Raw genomic sequence first — 12,921 nt, 5'->3', positions numbered from 1 at the left:
ACTTTCCAGATCATCTCAGTAACTGGCCAGGTTCATATGGGAGTAATATGGGTCATATGGGTTCTTCAGTTTCCATGGGGTCATGTTCACACAAACAGTTGCTTCCATTAAAATGTGTACATGATGTATGGAAGGCCTGAGAATATCTTATAACCACTATAATTATTGCAAGAGAACTTTGCTACAAGTTAGGAGTCTAATTCCATCCTGACTCTTTTTTTAAATTAAACCTGGTGCATCCCTCTGCTTCTCCTCCTCTCCTGGTCTAGTGCTCTCAATCTCCCAGTTGGAGGTATTACCTCCTGGTCTGTCAATCTATTGGTCTGTCAATCTCCCTCTGTTGGTCCCCCATCTATGTACCTATCTCTTATAGTTCCACCTAAATGAAATTGCTTCACATGTGGTGGTAGCCATACCATGAGGAAAATGAGGCAGCCATCTCAGCTGGTAGATCTTGTAGGCCAGAAAAGGCAGCAGGGTGGAAGACTGACAGATCTGAGCCCTGATGTACAATCCATTGAAATGTTTTCCAGCCCAAGCATAATTGACATAGGAGTTATTGGATTTTGCCCCATGAATGGGAGCTACTAGATTGTCCCCATGTTAATCAGCAGGAAGGAGGATGTTCTCTGTCTGCCTCAGGGACTACATCGTCTTGGGCCCTCCTATACTATGGACATCACAATGCTTTTTGTGTGTGCCATCTCACTACATGGCTAATAGTATTTTTTTCTCCACTCCACATGTTTTAAATTTACTGCTTTGGAGAAAATCATCGTGATCCATGTCGAGCTGATGCACATGAATTGCCCCTCATCATGTAGATTGAAGATGGTCTGTTGATTACAATATGTGCCTATCTTGAAAGAAAAATCAAAGTGAGGAGCGTAGGATTATGGTCTTATTTTTTAAAGAGCAGCATATACCTCTATTCTTGAACTCCTTTTCCCATGAAAAGTACCAGAGTCCCTCAACCAGTGTGCCTATGTCTATGATCAAGAAGATAATAACTTCCATTCTAGAAAATGGAGCACAGAAGAATGCTAGGACATGTTTCCATCATGTCCCTAAAGAAAACTCTCCTTGTGGGGAAAAATGAGAGCAAAATGTGATCATATTGATCTAGCGCTTTGTCATCTGCACTGGGTCCCATTCTGTTTTTAGGCCCAATTCAAAGCACTAGTATTAACCTTGAAAGGCCTAAATGGCCAGGTTATGTGCAGAATAATCTCCTTCCATACATGGACCAGAAGATAATCTTCCCGAGGGTGGCTACCAGTAAGTGAGGGCCTCTTCAGTGGTGGCTCCAAATTGCTCTACCCAGAGAGGCTTACCTGGTGCATATGATGATGATGATGATGACATTTATATCATGCCTTTCCCCCTCTTGCAAAGAACCCAAGGTGGCTTACATAGTCCTTCTCCTCTCCATTTTATCCTCACAGCAACCCTGTGAGATAGGTTAGGCTGAGAGTCAGTGACGGGCCTAAAGTCACCCACTGAGCTTCATGGCCAAGTGGGAACCAGAACCTGGAGATCCCAAGTCTCGGTCCAATACTCCAACTACTATGCCACACTGACTCACTGTGATAATTTCGGTGCCTGATGCCTTTTTATTTTCCGAGGCTTTTTAGTTTTAATTTTCATGCTTTTAAAATTCCTTGCATGATGATTGTTTTCTGTTCCTGATTTTATTCTGAAGCTGTTTAGATTATATGTCTGTGTTTCATTTTTATACTTCACCATTTTCACTTTTATTTGTGAACTGCCCAGATATCTTTTTGTTGATGAGTAGTATAGACATGTTGTAAATAAAATAAACAATAAATAAATAGGGATAGTATGGACTGTGCAGAAATAAGACACATTCTGAATAACACTATCAGAAGGATCTAGAGGAATTGGCCTTTGGTCATGTGACTGCAGCCCAAGTGAGTTTTATGGTTGAAGACGAGCTTGGACTCGGGTCTGCTATGTCCAAGACCACCACACCTTTCATTCTGCTACAGTGGTTCAGACATTTTTGCGCTTTTTGCTTGGAGCTATGGTTACTGCTGTTCCTGTATCTGCATCATGTATAAGCCAATTTACTTTCTTTGCCCATTTAGAATCCTGATGATGACGTGCATGTAATGGGCAGGAGACTTCTATGGTAGTTAAAAAGCAGTTGTAACGGTCAGTTAGGGAAGAAAGGTTAATCAAAGTAGAATGTGAGGGAAAAGGAAAATTCCTTTTTTATTTATAAAAAAAAGATAATGGATGTTTATTGTTCAGTTCTTCAATACTGATTAACAAGCATCTTTGACCACAACTTTATCTGACACTTCCATATGTTGGAAGTAGAATTATCACCCTGGACCTCTTTTGGGCCTTGACACCAACAAAATGACCCAGTTTGCATGTAACCACAGCAAATTGTGGGTTAATTAACCTATGATTTGCTATGTTGTATGCCAGGTGCGAACCCCTTCCAATTTGAATATGGTTCTTCATGACCTGTGAACCTAGAACTTTCACCTGGTCCACCCATGGAGACCACTGGAGCTTCATGTAGCTTTTTGACTCCTTGCATTTCTTAATTCTCCTTTCTGTGACACAATAGGTATTGGATCACAGTTTGCAAAGCTAATACTGAGGTCAAATTTCCTTCCAATCCAATAACTTCCTGTCCCATTGATCTTACCTTGATGACAGTCACAGTGGCACTGTACAAAAGGCTCTCAATGAAGAGGATGATGAAAGTGGAAAAGTCTGATGAGGTGTTTTTGAGTTCTTCATTATTACCTATGTCTGCAGTCTCATGTATGTAAGCATTGGGCCATTCATGCAGGCCAACTTCTTCTGGAGTTAAGATAGAAGATGAAGTTTCAATGTAGTCTGAGGGCAAGAGAGAATAATACACAGAAGGTAAGGGCTGGGTAAGTGAGAAGGAAATGGAAAACAGGTACTTTGAAAGGCATTTTTAGGTGGGCAACTATCAAGTGTTGATGGTGCTGTGGGATATGCAGAGGCGGGGGAGAATAAGTGAAAGTGGAGAGGAGATGATTAGGGTTGTCGCAGAAATCTGTTTGGGGGAATTCAATGAGATTTCCTAGGTTCAGTCCCCTGGATTTTGTTCTGGTCCTCACTGTGGCGCTCGACTTGGTCCGCTGCAAGTCAGGCCAGTTTGTGGATTTTCTGGGCATTCTGCACATTTCTTCCACAGATTCTGCAATTTGTGAACGACTTGCTCAAATTTAAAGCAATTTGGGCAAATTAGGGCCAGATTTGTGCAAATTTGCCTGGATTTGTGCATACTGCTTAGAAATCATGCAATTTACTCAGAAATTTGTGCAAATTGCAGAACCCATGGGAAAAATGCACAAAAAAGTTCAAGGAGTTTGGAAAAAAACCCTTGCTCACCAGATATCAAGACCATATCATTGTGATACTGAAAGATCTGCAGAGGTGACCAGTTGATTTTCGGCTTTCATTCAAGGTGTTGGTTTTAACCTTTAAAGCTCTAAATGGCACAGGACCTGGCTACCTAAGGAACCACCTGTCTCACTATGAACCCATACGGTTACTGTGATCTGCAGGAGAGGCCCTTCTGTGGACATTGCCACTTGCAGAGGCCTGCTTGATGGGCACATGAGAGAGAGCTTTCTCTTGTGTTGCTGCCAAATTGTGGATGAACTCCACTCAGCACAGAAAATGGTCCCCACTCCCTCTGCTTTTAGAAGGGGTGACAAGACATATCTCTGTATCTTGGCCTTTTGAATTGTTTTAATTAGTAGTGATGCTTTTAACGGTTTACTGTTTGAAATGCTTTTATAGTTTTAATGTTGTATAGTTTTTTAAAAAAATATTTTATGGTTTGTTTTATCTTACAGACAAGGGTAGCTGTGCTGCAGTAAAGTGTAAGGTACTGGCAGAACAAACTACTCCAGGCACTTTAGGCAAATGAGTCCAGCCTGAGAGAGAAGGAAGGCAGCAGGGCAAATGGTTGATCTATACCTCCAAATTGGCATTTGTTTCCAGACTCCTTTCTCTTCATAGCTGCTGCCATGAAGAAGATGCTTCTTGTGCCTTTCCCCTTAATGTTGTGTCATTACCGTCTGATGATGGTGTCTACGACAAATAAATTCCTGGACAAGGATCTGTTGGGGATGTTTTTGGATAGTGTATTCAGTCTTAGGGTGGAAGGCCTTAATCTTGTTCAGAGGCATCTTCTGGGTCTGTTCCATCTTTCCTGTGATTCTATGAATGTCTGGTCCTCACCATAAGGATGGAGGGAGATTTGATTTTGCCAAAGAGATTAGAGACTAGCTGTTTGTGCATGTGTGGGGATAAATTCAACAAGTGAGCACAATTTATGTCATATGGATATTCCTTTCTCTACAGTTACAGAGCAACTCTTCACATTTTAAATTTCTGGTTGGAATGAGATTATCTTTTTGTAGGTGATGCACTGAACTTTCTGGATGTCACATTTTATAGAAGAATCATAATAATATGATATCATAGAATCATAGAATAGTAGGTCAGGCTAGGGATGTACTCATAGTGTAAAATCCGTTCCATCGATGGAAACGGATTTTTTGTTTCCAAATTTGCACATTGCACAATTTTGTATGTGAGAAAATGCAAAATTTCCCTCCAAATGTACATTTTCATGCTTTAGCCTATGGGGCACATGCACATTTTGCCCAGGTTTTTTTGTTGTGCATGGTTTTCTACAATGAAATTTGCACGTAATCTGGGAAAGTAAGAAAAATGGTCTGCAAGTCTGCGGAATCTGCCCAACAGGAGAAATGCTGGCCCAGGGCGGAATCTGCAGGTTGGATTCATGATAATCTGAACTCATTTGGTACCATCACCGATTTCTCCAACTTCCCTAGTCCAGGCAGAGAGTAGACCTGGCCACAGTGGGTTGGATCTCTACCCTAAGTACGACCAAGTCTGAATCCATCCCAATATTAATACTTGTTGACATGGTGTGGATTTATTTGGCGTTTGTTTGTTCCATTTAAAAATTCCCTTGTTGAGTGTCAGTGTTTAAAAACAAAAACCTCTGAAAAAGCTACTTAATTGATTTGGAGGTGGCCTTTGTAATATTACCAGCCTAAGTAAAAGTAGTTTGGCATTTCCCTGTGGTGAGATGGGTATTATCAGATGGATTTAGAAGGGCTCAGTGACAGTCAACACCTTCATGTTATGGAACTCCAAATTCTTTAGTCTTTGTGAGTACCCATAACGGACAAGTGACTTTTCTGGTTCATTCTCAAGTTCTATGTAAACATGAGTACACTGAGGTGTTGTAGTCACTACAGATGTCCCCACATGTTCTCATGTGACCCACAAGAACATAAGGGCCTTGCTGCATCACACAAAAGACCTACCTAGTTCAGTATCCTGTTTCCCACTGTAGCCAGTGGGAAACTCAGTTTTGCCCTGAGTTCCACTCGTCTATGCTCACAGTAGCTATTGCATCAATGAATACCAGCTCATTGCTTTCTTCTTCTATGGGCTGTTGAAGTGCAGTCTCCAATAGTTTTCTGTCAGATGCTCATACCCAGGTGACACCCAGTCATTCCTGAAGATTTTGCTCAATGGGTATGTTAGAGATTCTGCAGGTCAGCTTGGCTGACCTGGTCTGGTAAACGTCAGCAAAAGATGGTGGGATGGTTTTCATTTGGACCTTTGGGTTACAATCCTCCCCACCATCTGAGGAGTAATAAGGGGGACGTGAAAACAACATTCAGTTACACAGTAAATCAAATAACATACCATAAATTGGACTAGGCTGTGAGGCTTAAGCAAAAGAAGTTTAGGATTTGGACATTATAGCTGGGGAGCAAGGATAAACAAATTCCTTCTTTCTGATGAAAAAAATGACGAGTAGGGAGAATGGGAGTGTGTACTACATTGGGATAGGAAAAGCGATGTGTATATGAAGCTGACCCTATTCAAGAAGTGTGGCCCAGATCCATGTACACCTGACTCCAGTTTATCTTAGCCAACAGATCTATTCTACAGTAGGGCTGTGCACTGCTTCAGCCTGAGGCTCAAACCCCGAGTCGAAGCGGGTTGCTTTGGGCCACTTTGTGCCCCTTCCGAGGTGAAGCGGAGGGGGCCCGGAGTGGCCCGGAGCGGGTTGGGGGCTTGGTACACTTTGGCCCCTGGCACCTCCAGGTCCTTACCTGAGCCGCCTTCTCCTTGCCGCCACTGCGCCACCGCTGCTTCTGCTGCTACACCGCCGCCCTGCCTCCTCAGGCCTGGACACTCGGTGACTCTTCTTCCAGGGAGTCACCATTTTTAAAATGGCAACCTCCTGGAAGTTCCAAGAGGTTGCCATTTTAAAAATGGTGACTCCCTGGAAGAAGAGTCGCTGCGCGTCCAGGCCTCAGGAGGTGGTGGAGGCAGTGAAGACAGCAGTAGTGGGTGGCGGTGGCGAAGGTGACAGCGGCAAAGGCAGCACACCAGAGAAGGAGGCGGTAGCAGAGGAGGAGATGGCCCTGGTAAGGAGCTGGAGGGTTGCATGGGGGCATCGGGGGGGGGATCAGGCAGAATCTGGCTTAGGCAGATTCGGGGGGGGACCCTCTTTGGGTTCGAGGTTGAGGTGGGTTGTCCCCCCCCCCGAATCTGCCTGAGCCAGATCGGGCCTGCCTTGGAAGCCAAAAAGCGGCTTCTGAGTCAGATCGGGGGGGGGGGTCCCTGCACAGCCCTACTCTACATCTACCTCTGGGTGAAGCCATGGTCTGCCATCTACTACAAGAGCAAGTGTTAGCATCTAGAAATGTAGTCAAGTTCCCTAAAGATGTGGATACCACATCTCCAAAATATTTACCTCACCACATCCATCCAACCATTTCCACTCATTCTAAGCACAGCCATAACCAATTAATGACACCACAATGGCCACAAGCAACAGCAACCTGCTACCATACCGACTGATTTCTGGTTGTGTCATGTACTTAAAATCACAGAGTCTGCATCAAGAATAAAAAAGTGGTAACTCTGGGTTTGATCCAGATTTAGGTATAGAGAGCCAGTGCGGTGTAGTGGCAAGAGTGTTGGACTAGGAGCTAGTCCAACTAGCTCCTAACATCTGGGTTCTAGTCCCCACTCAGCCATGGAAGCTCACTGGGTGACTTTGGGCCAGTCACAGACTGTCAGCCCAACCCACCTCACAGGGTTGTTGTTGTGAGGATAAAATGGAGAGGAGGAGGGTAATGTAAGCTGCCTTGGGTTCCTTGCAAGAGGGAAAAAGGTGGGATATAAATGCAATAAATGCAATAAAATAAAATAAAATAAATGAATACCTAAGAGTAGTCCTATTGATTTCAATGGCTCTACTCTAAATATGGCTAAATGTGGGATTAACTTAATAACTTGCACTACTGTAACACTTCAGTGTGAAACATTGCACTAGCACAAGAATGTTTGTGTTGGATCCTATAACCTTTTGTCTTATACATCATTCTTTACGTTACAAGTTGCAACTTGGCTCGTTGAATGAATGAATGAACAAATACTTGTATATAGCAACTTAAAAACATATACCTAAGCGAAATGAAGAAGAATTTTTCCAGTGAACTGGCCTTTTGCTACTACTGGTACATCTGATTTCTAGTGATGGCAAGGTGTTTCTACCAAAGAGTGATGCGATGTATTGTAATTTGAAGCTTTCACATGTTAAGAAACTGCTCAAGATATTCATTCATTCATGCCAATCATGCTACTGATCGTTAGGACCTTAGAACCCACCATAGAAGATCCACTTACCAATGGATATTTTTTCAGTGGCAGTGTATGGCTTATCAGAGGAGGAATGGTGGACCACACAACTGTAGATGCCAACCTTCCCCTCTGCTTGATCTCTGTTGATTTTCAGGATGCTGTAAGTAGTGTACACATTCCCAGCTCTGGTCACATCCTCATTCTTGTACAGTTTTTCATTCAAAGGTATGTTGTCCTTCTTCCAAGAGATGCTGATTTCCACTGGGGAAAAACCACTCACATCACAGACAAGAATCAGGGCCACAGTGCTCTTGAGTGAGGGGGTGAGGTTAGCCCGGGAAATAGCAATGGAAGGTTTCGTGGTCTCTAAATTGGAAGGGAAGAGTTATAGCAAACACAAAGTTGTTGTTGTTTACAGGAAATAGGTGATTAATTCCAACACAAGCTGACATTTTTTAAATGAAGTGCTTAACATTGTTCTAGGTTCTGAATATTTAAGACAAAACAAAACATGGACATGTCCCTCCTAATGTAATGTAATGTAATGTAATGTAATCTACAAATAAAAGTGGGAGAAGGACACAAGAGATATCTGTCCCATATATCTCCCTGTTAAGGTTTTTTTGTGGCAGAAATAGTGCTTTGGGGGCCCTGAAGTGGTTCCTGAAACTCCTCCTAATTCTATGTTTTCAGTTGCTGTTCACAGCCATTGGTTCCTTTTCTGTTGTTAATTCTGTGCCATTTTTATTCCCATCATTCTCTTTCCTCAGATGTTGCTAGCTAATCAGCAATCACATTGTGAAAAACTGAAGATGATGCTGTCAAGATGTTATGTAGCCAACCAGATTTGGCTATGTGTCACTGATATCACTTTAGATTGAGAGCAATGCTTCCTGCATAACACTGACCTCACTCTGAATGAGCGAATTCACTGTGAATAAGCCAACCTTTGCCTCCCTTTTGAAATGACTTAAAAAATAATGGGAAAAGAGGTTGTTTAGTGCTGCTGCTGAAAAGACATATGAAAAGGATTCCTCTCACTGCTAAGATCTAACTACAGGCTAAAGAGGGCTAGTGCATTTTTTGAAATAATGCTTTTTCCATGGGATTTGTAGGGAAAATTGTTCCTCTGGATTGAAACAGAAACTTGTTGTGGATTTTCAGGAAAGGTCTAGGAGGAGTACAATGGTTGTTTGAAATCTCCTGGCAATGGGATTATTCCTTCCCCTCTCACCCAAATCCTCTTAATTGGAGCTCATGGGCATATAGGTGGGGGCCACTTAATAGATTCACCTCAGGCCACAAAATATCATCAGCAGGCCATGAGTGCCATGCCGAACCCCCGAACAGTTCCTGTTCCTCAAAGGCAATACATTAGACACATTTGTAAACCGAGTAGAGGGAGAAGTTGCTAGGGGAGTTAATTTCCAGCACCCAGACCCAGGCATGTGTACTCATGTGTATCCTTTTTGACTATTACTTCTTTGGTGATTTCTTCATAGCAATGTCCAACTACTTCGCAGGTGAATGTGGTGCCCTTCCTCCACTGCTCCAAAGATACTGAGTGGGTACTCAACACATTCTGATTTCCATTGGCATTTGCCTCCTTCACCATTTCCTTCCGACCCCCAGTGCTGGGCCTGCCCTCCACACGCCAGGTTATTTGGGTGTTATCTGGGCCTGCCCTCCACACACCAGGTTATTTGGGCCAACCACAGTGCAGGTGACAGTTGCTGTCCTCTCAAGCAGGTGTCTGTAGGATGGCTTGATGATGGAGACAGTAGGTTGTCGCACTGAACTGTAGCAGGCTGAGGAGCATCATGCCAAGAGACAGGGAGCCGGGAAGAGTTCATTAGCATTTGAAATCAACACTATTCTCAGAATATATGAGAAAATGTTTGGGCCAAAACCCTACACACAGTTACTTGGACATAGAGGCCATTGAACACAGCGTGTCTTCCTTCTGAGGAAGCATGCACAGGATTGGGCTATAGGTCCAACCCACATGTTTAAATGTTTTAAACTGCACTAAAATGCTATTTAGCATACATTTTAAGACAAACTGAAATGTTCAAGCAAGAGTTCCGAAATTACAAAAGCTTAAACTGGAATTAAAAAAAGATATTTAACCGGCATGTTCCAGGGCATCGTCCCTCCCATGCCCATATGGCTGTGTCACATCCACTAGTGTGGGTGGAACTTAGCAAGATACATACACACCAAAAACTTTCCATGCCCAAGAAGTGTGGGAAGTCAATAGCAATTCCTCACGAAGCTTATAGGTGAAAATCAACAATTGGATAACACTAGGAGTCCCTAGTCTGAAAGCACCAGACTGAGTGTTGTGTCAAAAATGTGTGAACCAAGGATGGCAATTCTAGACTCAACAGCGAGTGTAGGAGCAGCCTGTCTGACCTGGGTTTTCCTCTTCCAGATGTTGCCCAGATGTACCTGCCAAGTTCTTATTCCAGCTTTGCTGCTGACATCCTGATGAGTCCCTGATAACAACCCACCCTTCGTGACCACTGGTTCATCGCCAGGCACCCATCACCCCCTTATGTTGAGAGCGGGTATCCCTCACCTTGGGACTTGCTGGTGCTATCTATAGTCACGTTCTGACTGCTCAGTGGATGAGTCACTTTACATGTGTAGAGGTCCCCTTTGTCCCAGCTCTCTTTGCTGTTGTTCAGTTGGACAAAGCTGAAGTAACCGCTGCCCTTGTCCTTGTTAGTGGTCAGTGTCACCTCTGCTTTCTCTTGCTCCACTTCTCCGTTCCTCAGCCATGCCACACTGGCTGTTCCAGGGCCTTGGCTCTGAAGGAGGCGAACCAGCTCCAGGGTGGACTCTGCTACTCGTTCACCACAGATGGGGGGGAAGATCTGAACTTGGACTGGCTTTGGGGGTGCCAAGTGCAGCCTGAGAACAGCGAGTAGCAAAGTGCTGCCATTCATTCACTGACATCCTGTCTTTTTACGAGACGTATCTAAGATAGCTTACCCAGAATCACTGTAATACAAAACAAGATAAGAAATACCACCTCAAAATCCAGAAACAAACTAACAAGTAAAACCTACAAGCAGTTTAAAGCAGGCAGTACACAAGAAAATCAAGATTCCAAAACAGACCCACTGAAATAAAATTGTCTTCACCCTCCTGCCAAAAAGCAGGCAATGAGTGGGTCAGGCATACCTCTCTCAGTACACCATTCCATATCATATGAGACAGAGAGAGAGAAAGAGATCCTGGGTACCCAGCTATATGCCCGATTTTTGACATTGATGGGTCCCAGACAAAAGCCTCCCAAGTGGAGCCTACGTCCTTAGATATTCTGGTCCAAAACTGTTTCGGGCTGTGAAGCTTAAACCAGCACCTTGAATTGAATTCAAAAGCAAACTGGTAACCAGTAAATTTGATGGAGGATCAGTGTAGAGAGGACTGAATAGGAAACTTCTCTGAGAACTCTTGGTGCTGGAATCTGGACCAGGTGCAATTTCCAGACCGTCTTCAAGGGCAGCCCCACATTAATGTGCATCACAGGAAATTTACCTGGAGGTGACTAGAGCACGAATGACTGCAACTAGGTTTGAGCTGTCATGGAAAGGGACAGTTGAAACATAGGATGGTGTTGGTGAAAAGCTCTCCTGGCCAGTACTGTCACGTGGGCATCTGGTGCAGGTCTGGGCCCAGGACCATTAACAAGAACCCGTTGCATCAGGGGGAGTACCATCCCATCCCAACCAAAACAGGCTGATTACATCATCCAGGATCACCAGAACCCCCTGTCATTGTATCAAATAAGCTAAGACATGCCTTCGGAGAGTGTGGGGAAGCCTTTTCAGGTGAAACTTTTTGGGGGCTGAATTGTGACAGTTTCTGTGGGTGGGGATTCCATGACGTCACAGCAGGCCAGCAGAGGAGATGGAAGGAGGTACTGGGGCGCCTGTAGGAAAGTAAAAAGAGGCAGGATGAAGTGGAGAACATAAGATGACAGAGATAACCCTTAAATTACATTTACACTAAAGAGCTTGTTAAAATTTAGAATCCTTTAGAGAGCATTATGGAAACATTTCCCCCAACATACTCTCCTCAGGAAGAGGATGATGGTGATGTGAATGTCAGTAAATGCAATTTTACATACTTAGATGTCATTGTGGCTGAGTGTTAATCTTATTTCAACCACCTTATGTCGATACACAGCCTGTTTCTCCATCAGCATGCGATGCCCCTTCCTCCTCCCTACCATTCTCAGCGCTGACATGGTCACTGCATGGAGTTTTCTCTACTGCACATGACTTGACTTACTTGACTCGATCAAAACTTCACAGAGGCCACCACAAAACAATGTGTGGTGGCAGCTGGCGGTGCTCTGCATGCCAAGCGGCACATCAAACTCCCAGTCTTCATTGCCCCCCTCCCCAATTGGTTTGTGAGAGAAACTGCAGCTACGTTGATCTGTGGGATCCTCAGGAAATTTTGTTGTTTATTCGTTCAGTCACTTCCGACTCTTCGTGACTTCATGGACCAGCCCATGCCAGAGCTTCCTGTCGGCCGTCGCCACCCCCAGCTCCCCCAAGGTCGAGTCCATCACCTCCAGAATATCATCCATCCATCTTGCCCTTGGTCGGCCCCTCTTCCTTTGGCCTTCCACTTTCCCTAGCATCAGCATCTTCTCGTAGGGATGTCGGAGAATTTCTCCATGAATCTCCAGGAGGCCGAATGCCAATGCATTCGGCCCCCCGAAATTGGTGGCGAAACGGTCCGCCACCCCCCCGCCACCCCCCCGGAATGGGACTTACCTTTGTCGAATATCCCTGGCGCTGGCGGCTCCCGGCGGTGGTTCGGCGGTGGCGGCGGCCGGTCTTCTGACTGGCTGCTGCTGCCGCCATTTCCAAGGTGAAAAAAACAACAACAACAAACGTGATAGGCTACGTAAAGATTTACGTAGCCTATCACGGCTAGATTTTCAAAAAACACCATGATAGGCTACGTAAATCCTTACGTAGCCTATCACGGCTGACTTTGGAAAAAAAAAGTGCGTACGCAAATGGCGGCGCCCATGGGCGCCACCATTTGCGTTCCTTATTTGGGCACGTGTAGTCTACGTAAACATTTAAGTAGACTACGGCGAAAATAAGGGCAATGCAAATAGCGTTGCCCTTATTTTTGCCGTAGTCTACGTAAATGTTTACGTAGACGACA

General features: G+C 44.3%; 2 gene segments (V, D, J or C); both read right to left on the bottom strand.

The window, feature by feature from the left end:
- The window catches only part of LOC146342978 (immunoglobulin gamma-1 heavy chain-like), a 675,086-nt gene that overhangs the window by 53,142 nt on the left and 609,023 nt on the right, over nt 1–12,921 (bottom strand).
- LOC146342988 (Ig heavy chain C region-like) lies at nt 5,570–10,673 on the bottom strand. The segment is given in 4 exon segments: nt 5,570–5,706; nt 7,768–8,088; nt 9,163–9,530; nt 10,304–10,673. Coding segments are annotated over 4 exon segments (1,196 nt in total).

This window comes from Heloderma suspectum, chromosome 6, assembly GCF_057233095.1.
Source record: "Heloderma suspectum isolate Gila_16-S chromosome 6, 16-S_ref, whole genome shotgun sequence".
Classification (NCBI taxonomy): Eukaryota; Metazoa; Chordata; class Lepidosauria; order Squamata; family Helodermatidae; genus Heloderma; species Heloderma suspectum.
This window is presented reverse-complemented; position numbering and strand designations above follow the sequence as displayed.